Raw genomic sequence first — 27,294 nt, 5'->3', positions numbered from 1 at the left:
ACAGAGTAAGGTGCATTTTATAATACGTTTTTGGCACAACATAGTAGTCTTTTTATCTAGACAAACTCACTTAAATCAAGTTCACATCTTTTTTTCTTCTAACTTATAATTTTATTAAATTTTAGTCTAAATCGGGGGGTTGGCACACTTTTTCTATAAAGGGACAGATAGTAAATATTTTAGATTATGAGCACACAGTCTCTGTTGCAACTATTCAACTCTGTTCTTGGAACACTAACACAGTCATGGATCATAGGTAAATGAATGGATGTGGCTGTGTTAAAATAAAACTTTATTTATAAATGAGCAGAAGGTTGATTTGGGCCTTGGTCAGTAGTTTACCTTGCCAAACCCTTGTCCAAATCATCTTGACAAATGTGAAAACTTTAAATTTCAAAAAAAAAAGCCAGGTCCATGTTATTTTAAACAAAAGCCCAAATTCAAGTAGTTATATCAGAATATTGCCTTCTAGGCTTTGAGCTAGTATAAAGCAGAATTACTTCAAAATAATCTAATAGTAGCTGTCTTAAGTCAAAATAAATTTCTCTTACCTTAAAGACAGCTTTGGTAAAGATTAAATAAAAACTACTGCAGCATTTTTTGCATATAACAGAGAAGCAATATAGCTTGACTATTAGTCATAATAAAAGCTAAGAGTCATAAGGACAGATGGAGCGATGCACCTGTGAAAGAAAAATATAGACAAGCAAGAGTATCACCCAAGCCCTAGTTCTCCCCCACCTTTAAGCAGTTACCTCCCTAAGCCCTAAAAACAATAAGTTAATGTGGTTCTCTTCACAACAGTCACCAATCACTAATATCCCAAAAGTTTTCAGAACAACTCTTAAACTGAAGCATTTACACATCTTTGCTTGTGGTGGGTATAACACACTAGAACTCTCTCTTGAAAGTTCAATGTGATTATGGCACACAGAAAAAATACAACAGATTCCTATCTTCTCAACCCTAGACTGAATAAGCAACCTTACATGTGACTTTTAATTTTAAAATGTTAGTGGATTCCAAAGGAGGAAGTAAGTCCATTTCCATCTATATAAGCTTTATAAGATATGATGTTAAATAGGTAATCAGTATAATGTCTTTACGAATTCAGGTAATTCAGAATTTACAAATTCTAGGTAACAACCACTTCAGTACTAAACCATATCTGGTATACTTCAACTAGTTCTTGTACTCATGTGAACTATCACTGAAATTCAATGACCTGTAGTCTATGCAATATAAACAGAAGACTGGCAAAAAAAAAACCCCAACAGAACAATGATTCAAATACAACAAATTCAAATCCTCTGGGATTCCACCTCCTTTATAGTGAAGTTTCAATTCAACAAACATGTATTAAGTGATGTGCAACACAAAAAATTAGGTGAGGTACTAGAGAAACAATGTGAATAAGCCTTTGGGAAGGCTGCATTCTTTCCAAAGACACACTTAAGCCAATGACTAAAATAGAGTAAGGTAATATGACATCAGAAGTATGTGCATCCTCATATATACATAAATATGATAAACATCTCAAACTGACATAATAGGCCACTTAAAGAGAATACAGTCAATAGATCAAACCATTGCTTGCCTATCAGATCAGTATATATTAAAAGGCTAGTGACATCCATTGTTGGTTGAAGGTATGGGGAAATGGCCAGCTCACTTATGCAGTTACTGGATTACGTTTCTGTAGCACAATATAAAAGGATGGTTGTTTAAAAGCCTTTAAAATTGCATATTCCTTGACTTAGAAATTCCACTTGTTTTGGTGAATGAGTAGACTGTAGTTTCACTAACCAAAGGAAAATACACAATAAATTCAACTTTAGAAAAATGGTAACTTTGGATTGATAGGATAAATTTTCAATTCCTACAAGATCTTCAGGGAGAAATGTCTAGCTGCTGGACATCTATAATAACTAGCATTTACTCAGAATAATAAAGTTCCACTTCCTACCCTTACAGAGCCATAATAAATACAGATAGGAAGACAAAACATTGCAAGATGGTATGGCAGTACTAAGAGAAATAGCTAAAAGGAATAATACTGACCCCAAAAGGGGAGCACAGTCAATTCTCCATTGGAGGAAGAGTCACCGAGGAAGTTCTAAGAAAGGAGGACAATGCTTGATGATGATTTTGAAGAATAAGTTAAAAAAGAAAAAACTCCCAAGTGGACAAGGGAATCAGGAATGGAGGGCCACTCCAAAAAAGGGAAGTTACCTTCTAGAAGCTCCAAGACCCAAAACAGCAGTCAGTTCCAAGAAACACACATAGGTCGCCATACGGTTAATAGTGCCCTTCAACCATACCAGTCTCAAGCCCCTACCCCTAGGCTCTCCAGATGCCAAAAACAAGACAAAGAAGAGATGAGTCTCATTTCCCAAAGAGAGAATCTATGCCTCCAACCTGCCCTCCAGACAGACAACTGGAAAGGGCCAGGGTAGCCTCCTTGCCAATCAGGAGGAGCAGAGACACAGGGAACACCTACTAAAAAGAGCTCCCCCAAAAGCATCACCACCACCCACCTTACCCAGCCTTGTTTTCTTGGTGGCATTTCTTACCACCTGAAATTACAGTCTTTTCATTTTTTTCTTTATTTCCTCTGTCCCTCATGAGAATATAAGCTCCAAGGGGCCATAGGCCTTGTCTGTTTTATTTGCCACTTTATCCTCAACAGTGCCTGGCACAAAGAAGATACTGCAAATATTTGAATAAATGAATAATTGTCTTATATTATCCAACATGTAGCAGATTTTTAAAATTTATACAAATCAAGATAACATTTCACTTTTATAAGATACCCAATATTTTCATATTTAATAGTATTTTCATGCCCTAAAGAAATTTTCTAATGTTCTAAATAGTATCCTTAAGCCAATTTTTTTTCACTATAGAAAACATTAAAAATAAAATACGTGTCCAAAATTAACACCTGAAGGTTTAACTCTGCTCTATTGCCACCATGTGATTCCATTACAGTATCTCTGGACCATGAGAACAAACTAGCAATAATGGATAAAGTGCTGTACCAAATACAAATTGATACTTTGTTTCAATAAAACATGCCTAAGGAAGAATGGAAGGAAGTTATTACATGCTTAAGGTCCAAGGTCTGTGAATAAAAATATCTATAGTAGAAAGAAAAAAGTGACTAATGTTATTTGGAAACAGGTAAACTCATGGTATCCATAAGAAGGTCACCAATTTTTAGAAATTAGTGTCACTGACGGTGGTGAAGTCCTGGTGATGAGGCTTTGCCAAAACTGCATGTTATAAAAAATGTCTGGGAAAGTTAATATCTTCTGGAATCTGCTTATCCAACTGGCCATTTCCACATAGGGTTCTTCTGTGACACCTGCCACTATCTTCAGAATCATAAGTTTCAGACTCCTTGTAGTCACAGATGGGATGGTCTTTCTCTAGCATTTTAGGCTTAAGAAAAAAGGAGCTAATACCACAAGTTTACCAATGCCATCACTAGCCTGAGTAAAGGTTTTGACACAAAATAGTAGAACAGTATTCAAGAAGCAATGTTAAAGTCCGAATATTGTGAAAAAATTTACTGTTACTATGAATCTACTTCAAGATTAACAAAGGTTCGAGTAAGTCCTAAATGTTGCCTTGCCAAATCCATTTCTCAATATAAATGCCATGTACAATTACACAGTGAATCCACTCTAACCCTTTTATATGGGAGTTACAAAAAGAAGCCTTTAAACCCCTCTAGGGATAAATTTATTTCCCCCAGCCAACTGTTAACACCAATAAATGGAGGATTTACATGTAATCCCTAAAAGCAGATAGGCAGAAATTGCCAACCATGCTATGACTTCTTAACTAAGCATTTTATTCAATCCTACTTGTATAATTGGCAATTTGAAAGGCATAATTTTTAAGAACATGAGACACAGTATATCGTCCCTGATATTTGAAAGCAAACTTTCGAGAACTGTACATTCAAATAAATGTTCTAGGTTTCTGCTTTTGTTTATTTTTCAGGGCCATCACAGGAAGTGGCTAAATAAATACCTACTCACTCAATACTGTCATTTCTTAAAATATGTAGTACCACATGTCTGGGAACTCTTTCAAAGTCGGTTCATAAGCTATGTCCTCTCTATCTATGTACAAATGGACATTACACTAAGAAAGCATCATTTACTCATAGGCAAAATACAGTACAATAAATGGGCTAAAGGATAAGATTCTTTTCATTTGTAGTAACTGCTCATTGGCAGCCCAGCAACCCAGAACTGCCTTCTCTTTCCTGATCAAAGATGAGAAAATGCTACCATTCTTAAACTCACCAGCCAAACACAATCAGTACTAACACTTAGATCTACTAAAATGGTCTCCGGCTAAATCTTCTTTTAAGACATCTTCCACCTTCCTTCCTGTCTTCCTTCCACTTACTTCCCTCCGTCCTGCCATACTGAACTATCCGGACTGTCCGGAGCACCGTCACAAACCCGTTTCTGGGGGACCTGAGCCTGGAATTCCGGAACAGAATCCCTCGGGCACTCCCAGGACAAAGCGGACCTCGCTGGCTGCCGTCCGCAGCGCAGGGGTTGCACGGGCTTCCCGCGGGCGGGGCCACCTGAGACACATCACTTACTGTGCCGGGCATGTGGCTTCTCTCGTTCTTCCCATTCTGAGAGCTGCCGTTCTTGAGTTTTTTCTTCTTTTTGGCAGTCTCTTTGTGCTCTTTCTGCTTGTTCTGCACTTCGATGAGGACAGAGATAAAGCTGTTTTTCACTTCCTTTTCAAACTCCAGTTCATCTCGCAGGGCCAGTTGCTGCACCAGCTCCTCGGAATAGTCCTTAATGGCAGTCTCGATTTCTTCCAGCAGTTCGTTTAATTCAGACACCGAGAGCCTTTTTACTCCTACGACCAAAAGCAAAAGCATGACAGATACTAAGACAAAAAATGTTTCAAGGGGGCACAATGGAGTGTTTTGTGACAAAGAGCAAAAATCATATTCTAAGCATTTAAATTATTTGTGACCTTCTCAGAATCTTCAAACTGCTGGTGGGCAGGTCTGAGTAGAGGTAGGTGCACAAAGTCCCTTCTCAGTATGGCCGAGAATAAACGTATAACAAAATTTACTTTTCTAAATCAATTTTCCCATGATTTGTACCTGAGTCAAGACTGAAAGACTTATACAAGGAAAAGAACAAACACAAAAGCAGAAAGTGAGTCAGAAACTACCTGCGGACAAGAAATCACAAGCAATTTAGCAGGGTGCTGGCGGACTTCTGGTGAGGCAAGAAGTCGATTTGAAGAATGGACTGAATACATACTTAGTCACATATGCCTCTGCATGTGAATTTTCCTTAAGACTGGGAAAACGAAAGGGTCAAATAGTGCCTGAAACCCCATTTCAGTTTTTTCTCAGCATTCCCCCTCATGTGAGAGAGAGGACACCACTGAAGCCCTAACCCCCAGGACCTCAGAATGTGACCGTATTTGGGGACAGGGTCCTTGAAAGAGATAATTAAGTTAAAGTGAGGTTGTTAGGGTGGACCCTAATCTAATGTGACTGGTCTCCTTACACGATGAGAAGACCAGGACACAGACACACATGGGGGAAAGTCCACAAAGGACAGAGAGACGGTGGCCGTCTACCAGCCAAAGAGAGAGGTCCCAGGAGAAACGAACTAACTCTGCCTGCACCTTGATCTTGAACCTCAGCCTCCAGACCTGTGAGAAAATAAACTTCTGTTGTTTAACCCACCCAGCCAACCTGTGGTACTTTGTTACAGTAGCCCGAGCTGACTAACACAGGATTCAAAGGTGATGATGACACATTCCCTCAGCAAGGATTAAAACATACACTGAGTATTACTAGAAAGCCAGGGAAAGGCCTGTACACAGCCTGTGACAATCCAGGTTGCCTGGAGAAGGTCACACTGCATGGCTGGGGTACACAAAAAGCACAAAGAGCACTGACTTAAGTGGGGTTTCTTACTCTCTTCATAACTGCTTGTACTAGACCTCTTAAGAGTTTGAATTTCCTGAGAAAGCATTGAAAGCCGATCTGACTGTGTGGGTGTTTCATCATCTTCAGGGTCTGGTGATTCCTGCATCATTTCTTCAATTTCTTCAATAACCTTCCAAAATATACATACCAGTGTTAACCAAATATACACAAGAAAATAATCCATCTATAACATGGTGCTCACCTGAGGCAACCAGAGCAGAAGTGCCCTAAATTCTCTATTAACCAACAGTGTGCAAGAGTGGGTGTTCTGAATAATCAAAATTTTGATCGTAAGAGTGAACACGGTTTATCCAAAAAAAATTACAATACACTAAACACAAAATTAAACAATATGATTTAATATGTCCATCATGATTCAGTAGGCCCTATCAGATCTCGCAGTGTCTGAGAAATGGTGCTGCAAAAACATGTATAGTTTACTTCAGACACGCCCAAACCAGATCATAGAGATGGAAAGCAAATGACAGAAAATATACCATCTACCACATGCAAATGCTTAATCGAAAGCCATTTAATCAAGTTTTGACATAAAATTTAGAAAACACAACAGTATAAAAAACTTTATAAAGCAAGAAATTACCTCTACAGAGGCAAAATTTTCCTTTAACAGCAGAAAAAGATATTCATATATTAATTCAATGAAAGATAAAGGGATATTAAAAAATTACTTAAAATGTAGAAGCTCAAAGAGAAAAAAAAAGCTGCACAAAAGTAGGAAAATTTCAGAAACATATCTACTGCCATATGCAATGTTGCTCAACTCTTACAACAGTATCTTGTCCTGTTCCAGATAAAGTTAAAGATATAGAAATCAGCAAGAATTTAAGGAAAACCTGAAAAATTACTCAATACTTAGAAAAAACAGATCTAAGAGTTTTTTTAAAAAAGCTATTAGAAAAAATACAATATGAATCAGCAAGCTTAACATGTAACACTTGTTCTGAGGAAAAACAATGTAAATCTGAAGCAGGTGGGGATTATGTTAATTAGTAAGAAGATTTTCTAAAATAAGCATTATAAGAGTACAATGAAGCACTGAAGGAGGCTACAGAATCTTTCCCTAAATCTTAAAAGCAGGGATAGCTTACGGTACTCAGGCAGATTAGTGAGGAGACAATGAATTCTCAGGCTCATGTCTTTCCCTGGGCTATCATGCTGTAGCTCCCACAGACTTCGAGTCTATTATCTTGCTTTTTAAAGTACCGCACTCTCTGCAGGCCTTGAATAATCCAGCCACAAATATAACTAAGGAACATCAAAATCACATTTTTTAATGTACTCCTTTTATACACACTTTATAATGTACTCCTCCCAACCTTGCCAAATAATACAACTCTTTACTAACCTCATTTCCAGCCTAAAAATATAGTTTGACAGCATTCACAGCCCAAGTAGCCTTGGGACATGTTGTTTCAGGAAGAAGTTCTTGCATCACATTTTAACAATACAACAGAAGTGGGAAGAGAATTCAGAAAATGGAAAAGCTGATTCAACAGGTTTTAAATGAACATAGGGCTGACATTGTTAGCACATTCCACAGGAATAAAGCTCACATCTTTCTGGAATACACAGTATGTACTAGTAATAAATACTAGTCATTTATACCCAGGGTTTTATAGAAACTAGATAATTTCTACACAGATATATTATAGTTTGCCCATGTCTGGCTAAATCTAAGGGAAGAAGAAAATACATTTTTTTCTGATTTCAATTTAAGCAATAACCCTTCCTGAGTAACTCGCTGTACTGCATGAACAATACCTATATTGGAAAACTGCCTACACTGGAAAATCTTCCAAACTAACATAATCCCATCTGCTTCAGATTGCATATATTTTCTTCTTTCCTTAGTGGAATTCATGTTATGCTTCTAGAGCAAAAAAATGTAGGAAAAACAAGTAAATTCCAACATCCCACCACTTATTGCCACAGTAAGAAATTGCTTCTCAGCTCGAGGTTCCCTTTCCTTCCGCCGATGACGTTCTCCTTTATACCTGATCCGCAGTGAGGAGGGGCTCGTCACTAACACAGGACACGATGATCGAATGCATGTCCAACTGTTCTCTCAGCTCCTCGTCGTCCGATGTATCAAAGAGCAGACTGTCACTGACCTGAGAGCAAAATGACCCGCTGTTAAAAGTGGACATTCTCATCACCACAAAGTCGAAGTGTCTAGGTAAGGAAGACTGCAGAGGGAAGCACCTGCCGAGGGCTTTCCCTCAAAAGGGAGAAATTGTACAATGCTGTGCACTGGGCGGTGTGAGAAATGCTGTACCTATTCATCTCAAACAGAAAGGAGAGGAATGTAGATTAAAAATAGGCAATTGCCAGGGTGCTGCATGTCTCTGCTATTGCCCAACGGATATACATTTAGCTCTTTTTTCCATGGGGGCAGAGTGCTATAAAAGCTGACTGATAAGTACAAAAATATTTGGTATTTGCTAAGCAGTTTCAGGGAATGATAACAGATGGAGGGTGGGTGGGGAGTGGTGAGGGGGAGTACACAGGTTTAACAACAAATGTTATTTAGTTAACAATAATAGTAAGATTGGTATGTTAAAATTCCACAAGTAACATAAAGTTAAGGACTTGCAAACTAACTTGTAATGGTCAGGGTAAAAGCCAAGTACCAACTCCCTGGAAAACAGGAACTGTCCTTAAGAGTTGCAATTAGCCCTTACAGTTGAACATCTCTTCTTCCAAAAAAAAAAGGAATTAATCTCTAGGTTTCAAAAACACCTTTAAACCTAACCATACTGGAGATTTGCCTCACTGACATTTTCTACCCTGCTCTGTGCCCTAGAAAGCTGATCTTTATGGATTACATCAAAGGATGTCCTTGACCTCTAGCTTCCAGTTGGGTTAAACACCACTGGTAGCACCTAGCAGGAGACTGGAAGGGGGGTTCTCCCACCTTACAAGACTGCCAAAGGCACAGCTCCTGTCAAGCACACCTTCCACCCACAGCTACTGTCCCCAGGTTCTGGTAATTTCTCCTCTCCTTACCTCTTCATGTCCAGGGGTGTGCCTAGTTGGCATTCCTCAACCCTTCCCGCACCAATAGATGTAGCCCCTTTAATAATGACTTAAGAGTTTGGTACTAGTACTAATGGCAAAAGCCTTACCTGGAAAACTCAGCAGATTGAAATGGACACATGATCATCTCTTTATCATCTATCTATTGTGACAGGACTGTTCAGATGAACAGAAGTGAAATGAGAACTCTCTTCCTCAGGAAGGAGTGACATACACTGAGTTCCCAAAAGAATAAAAGGGCAACAAGGAACAATGTAAGAACAACAATGTATTTCTGTAAGATAGTATATAACCTAAAAAGTAGTATTTTACCTGGAGAAATTATTTTTATTTACAAATGCAGAGGATAAACGGAGGAAACAACTGAGTAGACATAGTTCCCTAGGTCCTTCTAGTTCCTCATACAGGAGCATCTGAAGTTTAGTGGTGAATACAACCCGCAGAGCAAGAAACCTGCAGGTGAGAAGTGCAAAAAAAACACCTGCATGCTGCCTTTCGTAACATCAGGATGGGAGAGGAACCCCATCAGCATTCCAGGGTCCATCTACTACCACATAATGCCACTCCACCCTATACCGCAGTGATGACATACCTCCTCATTGCATTTCTCACTACACTATCAGCCTAGGAAAGGCGTGGGTATGGCTTCTAGTAAATCATCATGAAACTTCAGAATACTGTGTGAAAAAAAGAACCTAAAAGCTTCCAGACAGAAAAAAAAACATCACATTAAATGCATCAGGAATCAAAATGTCATATGAACTCTCAACAGCAACAATAGAAGCTAGAAAACATTACTTCCATGTTTCAATAAATTCCTCCCTAGAGTCCTATATCCAGCTAAACTAACATATTGGGTAAGAACTTAGACATTTTCAGACATTCAAGTTCTCAGGAAGCTATTGTAGAATATGCTCCATTAAAACCAGAAGGAAATCAAAAAGAAAGCAGACATGGATATAATACAAGAAAGAGATAAAGGGAATTCTTGTAATGATGGTGAAGTAAAGACCCCAGAAGATGGCTACGAAGCCAGACTACAGAGTAACCAGTTCAGGTTAAAATTGTTACCGCAGGGGGCATCAAGAAAAGTACAAGAGAGAAAGAGAAAAAAGAGAGACTGATAGATCATCTAGTTTGTTTTACATACTAAACTGATGTTTATGGCTCTGCTAAAGCTGTATCAATGGCCCAATAATAAGCTAAACAAACCACAAAAAGGCAGTTATTATTAGCCCAATAGAGAAAATTTACAAGACTATATTTAATAATAATGTACTGAAATGGGTCAACTATGAACATTTACTTGGTCAATATAAATGATGAAGATTAACTTAACCAAATATTTTGATATAATCATATTGGGAAGATGGGAAAGGGACGTTTTTGAGGGTTATGGTGTTGGGGGGTTGGAAGGAGGGCTACAAAAAAGCTAAACCCTCATCTTCTGAGTAGAAAGTAAATGGATAAAGTCTAAAGTTAAAAAAAAAAACAGGGAGGCGGGAGCCAAGATGGCGGCGTGAGTAGAGCAGTGGAAATCTCCTCCCAAAAACACATAGAGCTATGAAAATATAACAAAGAAAAATCTTCCTAAAATAGAGACCACAGGACACAGGACAACATCCAGACCACATCCACACCTGCAAGAACCCAGCGCCTTGTGAAGGGGGTAAGATACAAGCCCCAGCCCGGCGGGACCCGAGCGCCCCTCCCCCCGGCTCCCGGCGGGTGGAGAGAAACCGGAGCAGTTTTTTTTTTTGGCGAGCGCTTTTTGGAAGCCTTAGAGGGACGGGCCCCCGTTGCTGGGGAGGCAGGGTGGCGGGACCGGTGAGGAGGTGCCTGGGAACGGCGCCGGAGGACAAAGAATATCCCGCGTTTCTCCCTGCGAGACCTGGGGGCGGGTGCCTGGGACCGGTGCCTGAGGACGGAGGAGGTCGCGCGTTTTTCCCCTTTTTTTTTTTTTTCTCTTTTTGGCAAGCGCTTTTTGGAAGCCTTGAAGGGACGGGGACCCCAGTGCTAGGGAGGCACGGTGGCGGGACTGGTGAGCGGGTGGCTGGGACCGGCGCCTGAGGACAAAGAATATCCCCCGTTTTTCCCTGCGGGACCGGTGGGCGGGTGCCTGAGACCGGCACTTGAGGACAGAGGAAATCGCGCGTTTTTCCCCTTTTTTTTTTCTCTTTTCTGCGAGTGCTTTTTGGAAGCCTAAAAGGGACAGGGACCCCGGTGCTAGGGAGGCAGGGCGGCGGGACTGGTGAGCGGGTGCCTGGGACCGGCACCTGAGGACAAAGAATATCCCGCATTTTTCCCTGTGGGACCGGTGGGTGGGTGCCTGAGACCAGCACCTGAGGACGGAAGAAATCGCGCGTTTTTCCCCTTTTTTTTTCTCTCTTTTTGCCAAGTGCTTTTTGGAAGCCTTGAAGGGACAGGGACCCCGGTGCTAGGGAGGCAGGGCGGCGGGACTGGTGAGCGGGTGCGTGGGACCAGTGCCTGAGGACCAAGAATATTGAGCGTTCCTTCCCTGCGGGACCGGTGGGTGGGTGCTTTTTGGAAGCCTTGAAAGGACAGGGACCCTGGTGCTAGGGAGACAGGGCAGCAGGACCAGTGCGCGGGTGCCTGGGACCGGCACCTGAGGAAAAAAAAAAAAAAAATCGCGTGTTTTTTCTTTTTTTTTTCCTTTCTGTTCCCTCTCTCATTGTTGCTGTTGTTGTTTTGGTTTGGAGAGTGCTTTTTGGAAATCTTAAAGGGGCAGGACAGGTCACTTAGACCAGAAGCAGGGAATCTGGGGATCTCTGGGCACTCTAACCCCCTGGGCAGCAGGGAGCACAGAGGCCCCTTACGGAGATAAATAGTCTCCTGGCTGCTCCCCCTCTAACGGGGCTCCACCATTTTGGAGGAACAGCCCCAGCCAGGCCAAGCCCACAGCAACAGTGGAGATAAACCCCAAAGCAACTGGGCAGGAAGCAGAAGCCCTGTCTGCGCACAGCTGCCCAGCACAAGCCACTAGAGGTCGCTATTCTCCCAGGAAAAGGCTACAAACCAACAAGAAGGGAAGCTCTTCCAGCGGTCACTTGTACCAGCTCTGCAGACTATCTCTATCACCATGAAAAGGCAAAACTACAGGCAGACAAAGATCACAGAGACAACACCTGAGAAGGAGACAGACCTAACTAGTCCTCCTGAAAAAGAATTCAAAATAAAAATCATGAACATGCTGACAGAGATGCAGAAAAAAATGCAAGAGCAATGGGATGAGATGCAGAGAAAAATGCAAGAGCAGTGGGATGAGATGCAGAGAAAAATGCAAGAGCAGTGGGATGAAGTCCGGAAGGAGATCACAGATGTCAGGAAAGAGATCACAGAAGTGAAACAATCCCTGGAAGGATTTATAAGCAGAATGGATAAGATGCAAGAGGCCATTGAAGGAATAGAAGCCAGAGAACAGGAACGTATAGAAGCTGACATAGAGAGAGATAAAAGGATCTCCAGGAATGAAACAACACTAAGAGAAATATGTGACCAATACAAAAGGAAAAACATTCGTATTATAGGGATACCAGAAGAGGAAGAAAGAGGAAAAGGGATAGAAAGTGTCTTTGAAGAAATAATTGCTGAAAACTTCCCCAAACTGGGGGAGGAAATAATCGAACAGACCATGGAATTATACAGAACCCCCAACAGAAAGGATCCAAGGAGGACAACACCAAGACACATAATAATTAAAATGGCAAGGATCAAGGACAAGGAAAGAGTTTTAAAGGCAGCTAGAGAGAAAAAGGTCACCTATAAAGGAAAACCAATCAGGCTAACATCAGACTTCTCAACAGAAACCCTACAGGCCAGAAGAGAATGGCATGATATACTTAATGCAATGAAACAGAAGGGCCTTGAACCAAGGATACTGTATCCAGCACGACTATCATTTAAATATGATGGTGGGATCAAACAATTCCCAGACAAGCAAAAGCTGAGGGAATTTGCTTCCCACAAACCACCTCTACAGGGCATCCTACAGGGACTGCTCTAGATGGGAGCACCCCTAAAAAGAGCACAGAACAAAACACACAACATATGAAGAAGGGAGGAGGAGGAATAAGAAGGGAGAGAAGAAAAGACTCTCCAGACAGTGTATATAACAGCTCAATAAGTGAGCTAAGTTAGGCAGTAAGATACTAAAGAAGCTAACCTTGAACCTTTGGTAACCACGAATCTAAAGCCTGCAATGGCAATAAGTACATATCTTTCAATAGTCACCCTAAATGTAAATGGACTTAATGCACCAATCAAAAGACATAGAGTAATAGAATGGATAAAAAAGCAAGACCCATCTATATGCTGCTTACAAGAAACTCACCTTAAACCCAAAGATAAGCATAGACTAAAAGTCAAGGGATGGAAAAACATATTTCAGGCAAACAACAGTGAGAAGAAAGCAGGGGTTGCAGTACTAATATCAGACAAAATAGACTTCAAAACAAAGAAAGTAACAAGAGATAAAGAAGGCCACTACATAATGATAAAGGGCTTAGTCCAACAAGAGGATATAACCATTCTAAATATATATGCACCCAATACAGGAGCACCAGCATATGTGAAGCAAATACTAACAGAACTAAAGAGGGAAATAGACTGCAATGCATTCATTGTAGGAGACTTCAACACACCACTCACCCCAAAGGATAGATCCACCGGGCAGAAAATAAGTAAAGACACACAGGCACTGAACAACACACTAGAACAGATGGACCTAATAGACATCTATAGAACTTTACATCCAAAAGCAACAGGATATACATTCTTCTCAAGTGCACATGGAACATTCTCCAGAATAGACCACATACTAGCTCACAAAAAGAGCCTCAGTAAATTCCACAATATTGAAATTCTACCAACGAATTTTTCAGACCACAAAGGTATGAAAGTAGAAATAAATTCTACAAAGAAAACAAAAAGGCTCACAAACACATGGAGGCTTAACAACATGCTACTAAATAATCAATGGATCAATGAACAAATCAAAATAGAGATCAAGGAATATATAGAAACAAATGACAACAACAACACTAAGCCCCAACTTCTGTGGGATGCAGCGAAAGCAGTCTTAAGAGGAAAGTATATAGCAATCCAGGCACACTTGAAGAAGGAAGAACAATCCCAAATGAATAGTCTAACATCACAATTATTAAAACTGGAAAAAGAAGAACAAATGAGGCCTAAAGTCAGCAGAAGGAGGGACATAATAAAGATCAGAGAAGAAATAAACAAAATTGAGAAGAATAAAACAATAGCAAAAATCAACGAAACCAAGAGCTGGTTCTTTGAGAAAATAAACAAAATAGATAAGCCTCTAGCCCAACTTATTAAGAGAAAAAGAGAGTCAACACAAATCAACATAATCAGAAATGAGAATGGAAAAATCACGACAGACTCCACAGAAATACAAAGAATTATTAAAGACTACTATGAAAACCTATATGCCAACAAGCTGGAAAACCTAGAAGAAATGGACAACTTCCTAGAAAAATACAACCTCCCAAGACTGACCAAGGAAGAAACACAAAAGTTAAACAAACCAATTACAAGCAAAGAAATTGAAACAGTAATCAAAAAACTACCCAAGAACAAAACCCCGGGGCCGGACGGATTTACCTCGGAATTTTATCAGACACACAGAGAAGACATAATACCCATTCTCCTTAAAGTGTTCCACAAAATAGAAGAAGAGGGAATACTCCCAAACTCATTCTATGAAGCCAACATCACCCTAATACCAAAACCAGGCAAAGACCCCACCAAAAAAGAAAATTACAGACCAATATCCCTGATGAACGTAGATGCAAAAATACTCAATAAAATATTAGCAAACAGAATTCAACAGTATATCAAAAGGATCATACACCATGACCAAGTGGGGTTCATCCCAGGGATGCAAGGATGGTACAACATTCGAAAATCCATCAACATCATCCACCACATCAACAAAAAGAAAGACAAAAACCACATGATCATCTCCATAGATGCTGAAAAAGCATTTGACAAAATTCAACATCCATTCATGATAAAAACTCTCAGCAAAATGGGAATAGAGGGCAAGTACCTCAACATAATAAAGGCCATATATGATAAACCCACAGCCAGCATTATACTGAACAGCGAGAAGCTGAAAGCATTTCCACTGAGATCGGGAACCAGACAGGGATGCCCACTCTCCCCACTGTTATTTAACATAGTACTGGAGGTCCTAGCCACGGCAATCAGACAAAACAAAGAAATACAAGGAATCCAGATTGGTAAAGAAGAAGTTAAACTGTCACTATTTGCAGATGATATGATACTGTACATAAAAAACCCTAAAGACTCCACTCCAAAACTACTAGAACTGATATCGGAATACAGCAAAGTTGCAGGATACAAAATCAACACACAGAAATCTGTAGCTTTCCTATACACTAACAACGAATCAATAGAAAGAGAAATCAGGAAAACAATTCCATTCACCATTGCATCAAAAAGAATAAAATACCTAGGAATAAACCTAACCAAGGAAGTGAAAGACTTATACTCTGAAAACTACAAGTCACTCTTAAGAGAAATTAAAGGGGACACTAATAAATGGAAACTCATCCCATGCTCATGGCTAGGAAGAATTAATATCGTCAAAATGGCCATCCTGCCGAAAGCAATATACAAATTTGATGCAATCCCTCTCAAATTACCAGCAACATTCTTCAATGAATTGGAACAAATAATTCAAAAATTCATATGGAAACACCAAAGACCCCGAATAGCCAAAGCAATCCTGAAAAAGAAGAATAAAGTAGGGGGGATCTCACTCCCCAACTTCAAGCTCTACTACAAAGCCATAGTAATCAAGACAATTTGGTACTGGCACAAGAACAGAGCCACAGACCAGTGGAACAGATTAGAGACCCCAGAAATTAACCCAAACATATATGGTCAATTAATATTTGATAAAGGAGCCATGGACATACAATGGCAAAATGACAGTCTCTTCAACAGATGGTGCTGGCAAAACTGGACAGCTACATGTAGGAGAATGAAACTGGACCATTGTCTAACCCCATATACAAAGGTAAACTCAAAATGGATCAAAGACCTGAATGTAAGTCACGAAACCATTAAACTCTTGGAAAAAAACATAGGCAAAAACCTCTTAGACATAAACATGAGTGATCTCTTCTTGAACATATCTCCCCGGGCAAGGAAAACAACAGCAAAAATGAGCAAGTGGGACTACATTAAGCTGAAAAGCTTCTGTACAGCGAAAGACACCATCAATAGAACAAAAAGGAACCCTACAGTATGGGAGAATATATTTGAAAATGACAGATCTGATAAAGGCTTGACGTCCAGAATATATAAAGAGCTCACACGCCTCAACAAACAAAAAACAAATAACCCAATTAAAAAATGGGCAGAGGAACTGAACAGACAGTTCTCCAAAAAAGAAATACAGATGGCCAAGAGACACATGAAAAGATGCTCCACATCGCTAATTATCAGAGAAATGCAAATTAAAACTACAATGAGGTATCACCTCACACCAGTAAGGATAGCTGCCATCCAAAAGACAAACAACAACAAATGTTGGCGAGGTTGTGGAGAAAGGGGAACCCTCCTACACTGCTGGTGGGAATGTAAATTAGTTCAACCATTGTGGAAAGCAGTATGGAGGTGCATCAAAATGCTCAAAACAGACCTACCATTTGACCCAGGAATTCCACTCCTAGGAATTTACCCTAAGAACGCAGCAATCAAGTTTGAGAAAGACAGATGCACTCCTATGTTTATCGCAGCACTATTTACAATAGCCAAGAATTGGAAGCAACCTAAATGTCCATCTGTAGATGAATGGATAAAGAAGATGTGGTACATATACACAATGGAATACTACTCAGCCATAAGAAGTGGAAAAATCCAACCATTTGCAGCAACATGGATGGAGCTGGAGAGTATTATGCTCAGTGAAATAAGCCAAGTGGAGAAAGAGAAATACCAAATGATTTCACTCATCTGAGGAGTATAGGAACAAAGGAAAAACTGAAGGAACAAAACAGCAGCAGAATTACAGAACCCAAAAATGGACTAACAGGTACCAAAGGGAAAGGAACTGGGGAGGATGGGTGGGCAGGGAGGGATAAGGGGGGGGAAGAAGAAGGGGGGTATTAAGATTAGCATGCATGGGGGGGAGGGAGAAAGGGGAGGGTGGGCTGCACAACACAGAGAGGACAAGTAGTGACTCTACAACATTTTGCTAAGCTGATGGACAGTAACCGTAATGTGGTTGTTAGGGGGGACCTGATATAGGGGAGAGCATAGTAAACATAGTATTCTTCAGGTAAGTGTAGATTAAAAATTTTAAAAAAAAAAAGAAAGAAAGAAAGAAAAGGGGGATTACTCCTTAACAGGATAAAACTATTGGTAAATCAAAGATCAACGCATGCTTTAAATATCCTTAATGTTGATCACTTAAAGGGTGTCAGATGATCAGCTATGGAGGTACTCTTTTCTGATAATATTCCTTTCTCTTAATTAAAAAAAAAAAAAAAGCAGTTACTGTGTGCTGACCTCCAATGAGTTCTGCACAGTGGTATAGAGGGCATGTCAAAGTGTGGGCAAAGGGTCTGTTTGTTTCTACGCAGAAGATCAAGGCCTAGCTTGGATACCCAGAAAATGAACTAAGATACGATATGAGGAGGAGCTTCCGGCATCAGCACTCTCTGGAGGACTCGTGCCGGGGGATGATCATCAAAAAGCCTACACAGGGATCCGGACGATGCTGCGGTTGTGGCTGCATCCAGCCCACCATCTCCTGGACTTGCCATAAGAAGGAGGAGGGAGATGTCTAGGCTGGCATGTGCATACAGTGAGACAACGAATTTGACTGGATCTGTACTGTTGGAACTCAACCAGGAGTTGGGAGGGGTGCAAGTTGTAGCACCCCAAAATCTCATGACTATAGACTATCTATGGTTAAAAGAACATATGGGATGTGAACAGATCCCAGAAATGGGCTGCTTTAATTTGTCTGATGGTTCAAGTACAGTTGGAAAATATCCATCATATCATAGATAAATTTTCACAAATGCCTAGGGTGCCTAAATGGTTTTCTTGGCTTCACTGGAGATGGCTGGTAATTATAGATTTGCTTTGTTTATGTCACCGTATTCCTATTATGTCAATATGTGTGTGCAAATTAGTTAGTAGTTTAAAACCTATACATACTTAAGGTACTATACAAGAAGATATGTCAAAGAAATAATCAATCCTCCCAAGTTTCCTTCATATGCTACATCTATAGCTTTTCTTCTTCCTTCCTAATTACAAACTTTAAATAGAATTCGTGCCTCATATCGAATTTACCGAGTATCATAATTCCTCCAGGTGGTAAAGATACCTCGAGACAAGTGCTGGGCATAGAAGCCACAGTGCATAAATCTGCAAAGAAGTAAAAAGCTAACCTTTGCAAACAATATGGCTTCTCTCTCACTTACCAACTTTACATTTCCCTGTATGGCCCCGGAAGATGACTGGTTAGCCAGAGACGGGTAAGATTCCTCAAGGGAGGAACAACCTAAGACAGGCACAGTCGCAGGGGGGCCATCAGGTGAGAATTTGGGGATCAACAGAGGTGAGGCTCAGAACCTCACCCCCCCTGCTTTGAGAGAAATCTTCTGCATCCGTGGATGTCTTGCTGCCCTTGTCTAGCCTGGATTAATACTTAGTCCATAGGCACACACCTGATCATCTGATCATCTACATTTGCCTTCTTACAGCACTAAACTATGTTTTCTACCTTTATCTTGCATCTACCTACCACTTCAGCATTTTATTAAAAATAAAAATAATAATAATAATAGGAGAAATGTGGGATCAACATATAAATCAAGTACAAAAATCAAATGAATATTCATATTTGACCTGATGGTTTATAGGTCATATTGCATGATCAAAACCGAAAGTTTCTGTGATGACTGCCCTTGTACTGTTCACCATGTAAGAATTTATTCACTCTGTAAGAATTCGTTCACCATGTAAGAACTTGTTCGTTATGCTTCAGAAGATTGGAGACTGACGAGAATTAGGCTTGAGATGGATTAATGATTGTACATTGAGCATTGACCCCCCTATACTGAATTTTATTGTTGTTAACAACCATTTGATCAATAAATATGAGAGATGCCCTCTCAAAAAAAAAAAAAAAAAAAAAAAGGTAGATGCCAAAAAAAAAAAAAAAAAAAAAAAACCAGGTAAAATAATATGAGCAAGTTCTCTGTTAGAAGAAAGAGCTGAAATAGTTGAAAGTGGTTGCCTCTGATAAGTGAAAGTCAAGGCTAGGGTAAGTAGGGTAGATGCTGCTTTTTTCCTTTTGTACTTTACTACTTACAGTTTTTTATCCTTCTAATAATTTAATTTTAATAAGAAAGGAGAAAGGTCAAGAGATTAGGCTCTGATGAGAGACCATACTTGATTACAAGATTGTAGAAGTGGAGATGAAAAGTGACACGATGTGATCAAAGGAGTGTGTGGATCCTGTGGAGTAGACCTAACAATTGTCTTTACTGATCCTTAAATTGCAAAACCTCCCAAATCACTCTTCATTGTAACCTGAAAATCAGAGATTTATTTTTTCCCCTACAAACAAGTCTGTTTAAATTTTAAAATTACTCCTAAGGAAGACATTGTTTTCTTCTTCTTCCTGTTTCTACACCTGAAGATCTGAAAAATACATAAAGTCCCTGTCCTTGAAAAAATGCTCATGATAGAAGACAGTACAGAGATGTTTCTATGGCAAAATGATTTAGAAGCATTCTATCACAAGAATATTCAAAAACGGCTACTGGATTTAGTATAGGTTTATAGCTTATTGCAAGAACACATGAGTGATACCACTAATCATTAGAATAAATTACCATAACAACAGAAATAATGATCCCAGATCATATTTCCAGGGAGGCAGCCAAGCCCATTTCCCACAGAGTGGCAGATGCTTAGGGCTGGAATCCCTGTCTGGCTTTGAAAACTAACCTTGGCCACCATGGGTATCATTCACTCTCCCATGCGGCACCACTGTATGCTCTCTTTGCCAAGCATGCCCATCACTCTTTCCTGTGCCAGGGTTAGATTCAGCACTGGTGGTTCTGTTAACCTGTATGAAACTGAGCTGCCTCAAATGGAAAAAATGTGCCCATGTAAGAAGTTGGAATGCACTAGTTAACTTATTCTAGAAAAGACCCATCAAACTGAGAAGTGTGCCATCCTAAACATCAATGAAAAAAATATTAAAAGCTGAAATATAGCAAACTGTGGTTTTCCTGAATGTTCCTCATCCTAGCACAAAAGAAATTTCTCTTCCCTTTGTCAAGAAAAAAACTTCCCTATATATCCTGTTTTACAATTGGGATAATCTAAAGAATGCTTCCAATTTTGCATAGTTCAATTTTGGAAAGAAGAATGCACACAGCTGGTAAATAAAACAACTTTCCCAGTTTAACAAAAAGTTATATGCTATCTATGCTATCTAATGGAATACATAGTTCCTTCTTGCCCAATTTTAATTCAGGAATTTAATGTGTGCTTCTCCTTCCTGAGGAATTGAGTTCTAACTCCAGTTGTATTCATCACGTGGGTAGCCATATCACGACAGACAGATGACCAATGAATGATCACTTGCCCACTTTAATCTCCTGAGTTTTCCAGGAAATATTTTTATAATAAGAACTAGTACTAATTCCAAATCATTATTGATCACTGCCCTTAGCTATACCATCACTCTGTCATTGAAAACATGGATCAAAAGGCAGAAAAAGGGTGTGGCTTACCAAGATGCAATCTAAGAACAATACAAAATAGACATTTTATTCATGAAAGTGGATTAGAGTATCCCATTCGTGTTACTACTGTATTTCCCTTTGAAACTATGAAAGAACCTTTTCTATGCTATTTTTCAATATGTCAAACAAAAATGTATTCATTGGCTACTGTGGATTCAGCACTGTGTTAAATAATACAGAAAATTTTTTTAAAAAAAAGAACTTTCCGTCATGGTCTCTGATGTATAGTTTCACTGATGATATTGTTCATTCATTCACTCAACAAACATCTGCCTCAGTTCTCATTAGGTGCCAGGCACAGTGGTAGTTACTAAAGAGACAAACATAAAGATACCTACCAGGAAGTCATAACTAACAACAGACCCAGAAACATATGATTAATAAGATAAGACAATAGTGATTTGAGACATGGACAAACTGCTGCGGGGATGAGTAGCCAGGAGACAACAGGGCTAAATTCTGCAGAACAGTATAGCTCTAGGGGCAAGCGTGTTCCCAGACCAGGGCAAACAAACCACTGAAACCAGTGAAGGCAAAAGGAGTCAAGGGAAAAACTATTGGAAGAAACCTGTTTATTGCTTATAAGAAAGCTGGATCCGCTCCTCTCTCTGCTGCAGCTATTCTGCTCTCCCAGTTCTCCCCATCCCGGAGCACCTGCCTCTACCCCCTTGTAAACACCTGTTGATATGGAAATAGACTAAGGAGACAACAGCTTCTCTCCGCCTCTTGTAAACACCTGTTGATATGAACCTGGACTAAGGCCAGGTGAGACATTCTGGAAATACTGCATTTTTAACCCCCAGCCCACCCATCCAGAATTCTCGCTGTACAATCTACACATTCCCATCTTCCGCAATGGCCCCTGTGCAGGAAAACTGGAGCACTCTTACCAAACAAATAACATAGAATAACAACAGCAATAAAATCACGATAATCCTCAAGCCAGAATATCCAGCTAGTTTCAAAGGCCTATTCAGAGTAAGTCCACAGCTTGCCCATTCCATAGTAGGCCAGCAGCTGAACTGGTAAGCAGCTGCTGCAGCCAGGAGGTAAGTCCAAGCAGCAAAGACTGTAGGAGAAAATAACCTTAAGGGCAATAAGATACACGTTTTAATGACACCAGCACAGGCAAATCCTGTCCATCAGGTAGGATGCATGCAAGAGAGCAGTCCTGTGATAGGACAGTGGCAGGAATGGGATCTCATCCTGGTCTAGTATACCAGACTTTCAACCCCTCTCCCTGTGGGAGTTACAGATGGGTCAATATATAGGGCTATGTGAGGTGCATGCACTGGCCACAAAGATAAAACAAAACTTCTCCATAATATGCTCTTAGCTCCAAGCCATTTTGGGTACACTACTGTGATCTTTGGGGTCCACTCTGCTGTTACTCCAGGAATAGATAGGAGGCCAGCTTCCAGGCCTTTTCCCCAAGGTGCCAGAAGGCCAGCCATCACTGGTCCATGTATTGAAATGTCCAGGGCCATGTCCACTCAACAGTGTCTCCAGGCTTTAACGCAGTTGGGGCTGGCAGCAGGATGTTGCTCTGCTGGCCATATCCTGGCTTGAGTAACACCTTTTTGGTTTGCACATACAGTTGTACAGGAGAGGCAGCAATATATGTTAGCCCACAGGGCTCAAGGCTCCTTTTCGAGGTTTCTCATTCAAACGCCATAGCACTGTCTATAAGCGAACTGACCGGCCCCATAGACTACTGGTGTCTGACTTCAGGCCATATTTCAACAAACCATTGTTTCATGTCTGCCCTAGTAGAGTTATAAGGTACATGGAACTTTCACTTTATCCCCAATTGCTGCACCCATTCTTGTAATGCATGACCAGTAAAGCGGGTGTCTTGCGGCCGGCCATAAGCTGCAAAGAGCTGCTCTAGGCCCCTTTTGGTCATTTGCTGATCTCCACAACATGCAGGAAAAGCAACCAACAGTCCAATAGCTGTGTCCATACGAGTCATGGCATACTGATATTCTTCTGATATGGGCAGAGGCCCAATATGGTCTATCTGCCACCTGACCAGGGGTATTGGCCCCTTTACTATTGTCCCAAGTTGCTGTAGGACTTGGTGTAAGTCCCTCTTAGAGCACACAAGGCACTCCTTCCAGGCTCTGCTGACTTCTTCAAATGTCAATAGCAAGCCCCACCAATGGGCTACAGCCCACATGGTTTTTTGCTCCACATGCAACAAAGGCTCACATAACCATTGGGCTACCTCAGAGGTTAGCCTTCCTCCTAGCCAACACATCCAGGCCAATGTGTCTGCTTCATCATTTCCTGGGAATGCCAAAGGCAAATGGCCAGTCACATGATATACAGTAACTGTCTTAGTCTAACCAGAGGCCCATAAGTCTTGCCTCAACTCTTGCTCCCAAAGGGGCTGGTGACCAACCATCCAGTTGGCATGGTACCATGTCAGTAGCCACAGGGTCAAGCCCTGGTAGATGGCCAACCTATCAGTGCAGACAACTATAGAGAAGGGCTCCTGGGTGATCATGAACCATACTGCCTGCAACTCAACCCACTGACTACTCTTCCCCTCCCCATCCTCCATCCATATTGTCTCAGTCTTAGGATGGAAAGCCACAGCCCTCCACTTCAGGGACTGTCCAGGACTGGAGCCATCTATATATCAAGCATCTTCAGGTATTGGGGCTTTCCCTCCCAGGAAGGATTCTCAGCTACCAATGGCTCAAAAGCAAGTTCTTCTTGCTTTCCATTGGTATATGTCACTGGCCCCAGTAAGCATTGGAGTTTTCCACTAAAGGGGCTAGTAGAGAGGGCGCTACACTGCTGTAAATACGCACCCCATTTGGCCAGTGTAGACATCTGTGCTACATCACTCCTTGGCCTCTGGGTCCAGTCTGGTACCCATCCCTCAATGGGATAGGTGGTTATTACCTTGGTGGAGCTATTCTGGTGACAGGCTCCGTAGCCAGTAAGGCATGGTACACAGCAGCCTGTTGCTTCTCTGTCAAGGTGACCAGACCTCTGCTCCTTTCCATAGTTGTGACCAGAATCCATTAGGCTGGCATGTCTGTTCAAGCCGCTGCCAAAGGCCCGATCCATAACCCCATAACCATCTTCGATTACATAAACATCTAGCTCACAGGGCCTTGATGAGTCCACTACACTCAAGACCTGTATGGCCTTGACTGCTCGCTTAGCAGCAGTAAAAGCCACTGCACATGTTTCATCCCTGGCCCACCTGATGCCCTTTTGTACCAATGAATTTATAAAGGCCTCAGAATTTGTGCCAAGTGCAGGATAAACACTCTCCAGTAGCCCAAAAGACCCAAAACCTCTTGTAATACTGCCACAGTGGCAGGGGTGGGGAAAGCCTGGACTTTGCCCATAACTACTTCTGGGATAACTTTAGTTTTACCCGACCAGACAACCCCCAAGAACTTTACTGACAAACCAGGTCCCTGAACCCTGGTACTGTTCACAGCCCATCCTTTCTCCTGTAGATGTTGCAACAGTCTAGGAACTGCCTCTTCTAAATCTTCAAGAGAATCAGATGTGAGCCATCAATGTAGTGATACAGCTGCACCATTTGTGGTTTCTTCCATGTGGCCAAGTCCTGGGCTACAATTCCATGACAAGTGGTGGGACTGTGGACATATTCCTGTGGAAGGACATTCAATGTCCACTGCCAGCCTTCCCACATGAAAACAAACTATTCCTGACTTTCCTGTGCTATGTCATTAGAGAAGAAAGCATTACCAAAGTCCACAACATAATGATATGTATCTAGTTCATGACTGAGGGTGTCCATAAGGACTGCTACAGAGGGGACAGCAGCATGGAAAGGGGGTGCGACTTTATTCAATTCCCTGTAATCCACAATCTTATACCAGGAGCCATCTGGCTTTTTCACTGGCCATACTGGGGTATTAAAAGGACTATGAGTGAGCTTTATGATGCCCACCGTCACCAACTCCAGTAGAGTTTCTACAACTTTCTTGTGCCCTACCCCAGCAATCTATATTGCTTAGAATTTGTCACCCGCCGAGGTACAGGCAAAACTACAGGCGGGTGCTTAGCATGTCCCATCAGAACTGCCTTTACCACATGTATCCTCAGTCTGAACTCACTTGCAGCAGTCTGTAACCACAGGCCCTGCAGGATATCAACCTCCAAAATATATTCAGGGATGGGAGAAATGTACACAGTATACTCCTTTGGGGGCAAACATCCTTTATCTAATGGGATTTGGTCTCTCTTCACTCTAACTGCCTTACCCCCATAGCCTTCAATCACAGCAGAGGTCCTGGGACAACACTCAAGGTTGCCATAAGTCAGAGGACATTCAGCTCCTGTGTCCACCAGAGACAGGACACATTGTACACTCACGGGGGACCAATGAATTGCTAATTCTACATGTAGTCTCCTGTCCCCACCATGTCCCCCAAGGTGGGGACCTTAACCCCTCCCTCAGTCAAACTGCAATGCCCAATCATCCTCCTGTGGGGGTGAGGGCCCAAATGGAGCCCGAGTTACTTTCCCCCAGTAAGTTCTGCAGGGACACAGGCCAGACATGGGGCTTTGTCTCTGGCTTCCGCATCTTTCATTTCAGCAGCTAAAACCACTGCTCCAGCTTTAATTGGTGCCTTGTTCTAACAAGATTCCATTGGGCTGCCCATCAAGTTTTTCTTTCACTGCCCCTGCCTTTATCAAATCAACCTACATCTGGGTCCTCAAGACCTTCCCAGGGCCCTTTGCACCTCTCCCTTCAGTCATAGCCCGTACTTCCTTCTGTGCTCTTATTGCTTCAACCTCCCCCAGATCTGCTAAAGTACAAGTAGCCTCACTTATGGGTTGCCCTATATGAGGGGCAAGAATGTCACTAGGGACCCAAAGAGAGATGGGGGAGCTATATGAAGCTCCAGATTTCTTATTTCCATAGTGAACGACTCTTCATTGGGGCCCTGGAGGTCCATATTATAGATGATGTTTTTGATGTCCATAATACCTGTTGGAGCTCTGCATACGTTTTCCAGCTAGTGGGTAAGTATGATAAATCACCCTGATTACATCAAACTGCCCTGCTGTTGTCAGCCAATCCAGAAGCACAAGATTTCCTGAGGTGTGACAGGCATTTTGCAACCACTGCCACAGGGAGGGGTGAGTCGTCAGGGAAGCCAGTCTACCCATTTCAGAACCCGACATAATAATGTTTTCCACCCCCATATCCTGAAGACACAAAAGCTATGTAGGCAGAGGTTCTGACAGCTTCTGCCAATACCGGACACTCATGTTCACCAGCTCATCCTGGGTGTAGGGGCAGAGCATGGAGTGCTCCACAACCTGGGGAGGGGGCAGCTCCTCCCCTGAGGACCCTGTGGTTGTTGCATTTTTAATTTTCTTAATTATAACCAGGTGGGCCTTTAATACAGGAGGGGCTGGTGCCTCAGGTAGTGGCCTCAAGCAAGAGTTCTGCCCTAGGCTGCATCCCCTCATTCTACCCTGATGTCTCCTCTACCATCTCGGGGCTGAAGGCACGCTCCATCCTCTTCCTTCCCCATGGCCTCCTTGCTTGGATTCTCCTGCTTCCTCCTCCCTTGTTGTCAGTGTGTCTTTCAGCAGCATGATCTCCGTTCTCAGTAACTGTCTCTCTTTCTCAAGGGCATCCCATAGCTCATCACCCAGCTCATCCAAGCAACTCCGAAGGGCATCCCCCTCCTCGGTAGCCCTGTCCAATACCTTGATAAACAACAACCCCACAACTCCTGCCGCCACAGAGTCACGCAGGCCCCCTAAGCAGTCCCCTACCTCATGGAGGGCTAATTCCACAGCTGTCAGTGTCTCCGCCTTTCCCCAATTCTGGGGCGGGACCCACTCACCTAGGAGATGCTTTACCCTAAACCAATTCCCTAATAGGGGCTCCATGAGTGGAATCCCCACAGATGGGGGGGTTCCCAGGCAAAGGTGCATCATCCACAGGGGAGTCCCCACCTGAACCATCTACAGGGGGTCCACAACATTTACAGGGGGTTTTCCAGGTGTCTCCCCACCATCTCTAGGCAGCCCACCCAAGCATCACACCCCTGAAGACAGATTTCAGGTTCAAAGGTCCTGCCAACTACTGCCAGATGTAGCTCTGGGGGGGAAGCATGTTCCCAGCCTGGGGTGAATAAACCAGTGAAACCAAAATCAGTCAAGGGAAAAACTACAGTGGGAGAAACCCATTTATTACTTACAGAAACCCATTTATGGTTTATTGAGGCTCCGATCATCCCTTTCCTGCAGCTACTCTCACTTGCCCATTTCTCTCCATTCCAAAGCACACTTGCTTCCCCTTTATAAACACCTGTTGATATAGAAATGGACTAAGGAGAGAACAGCTTCTCTCCACCCCTTGGAAACACCGATTGATAT

At 41.8% G+C, this 27,294-nt stretch overlaps 1 protein-coding gene across 2 annotated transcripts in view; it reads right to left on the bottom strand.

Annotated features, from left to right (window-relative positions):
* The window catches only part of FEZ2 (fasciculation and elongation protein zeta 2), a 49,999-nt gene that overhangs the window by 16,915 nt on the left and 5,790 nt on the right, over positions 1–27,294 (bottom strand). For both annotated transcript variants that reach the window (XM_017640776.3, XM_073214419.1), the window contains exons 3-5: positions 8,008–8,124; positions 5,981–6,122; positions 4,628–4,896 (exon numbers count right to left, since the gene is read on the bottom strand). In XM_017640776.3, the coding sequence (XP_017496265.2) occupies positions 4,628–4,896; positions 5,981–6,122; positions 8,008–8,124 (528 nt within the window). The remainder of the gene's footprint in view (positions 1–4,627; positions 4,897–5,980; positions 6,123–8,007; positions 8,125–27,294) is intronic.

This window comes from Manis javanica, chromosome 1 (genome assembly GCF_040802235.1).
Source record: "Manis javanica isolate MJ-LG chromosome 1, MJ_LKY, whole genome shotgun sequence".
NCBI classification, from domain to species: domain Eukaryota; kingdom Metazoa; phylum Chordata; class Mammalia; order Pholidota; family Manidae; genus Manis; species Manis javanica.
The sequence above is the reverse complement of the archived record's forward strand: the minus strand, read 5'-3'. Positions and strand labels throughout refer to the sequence as shown.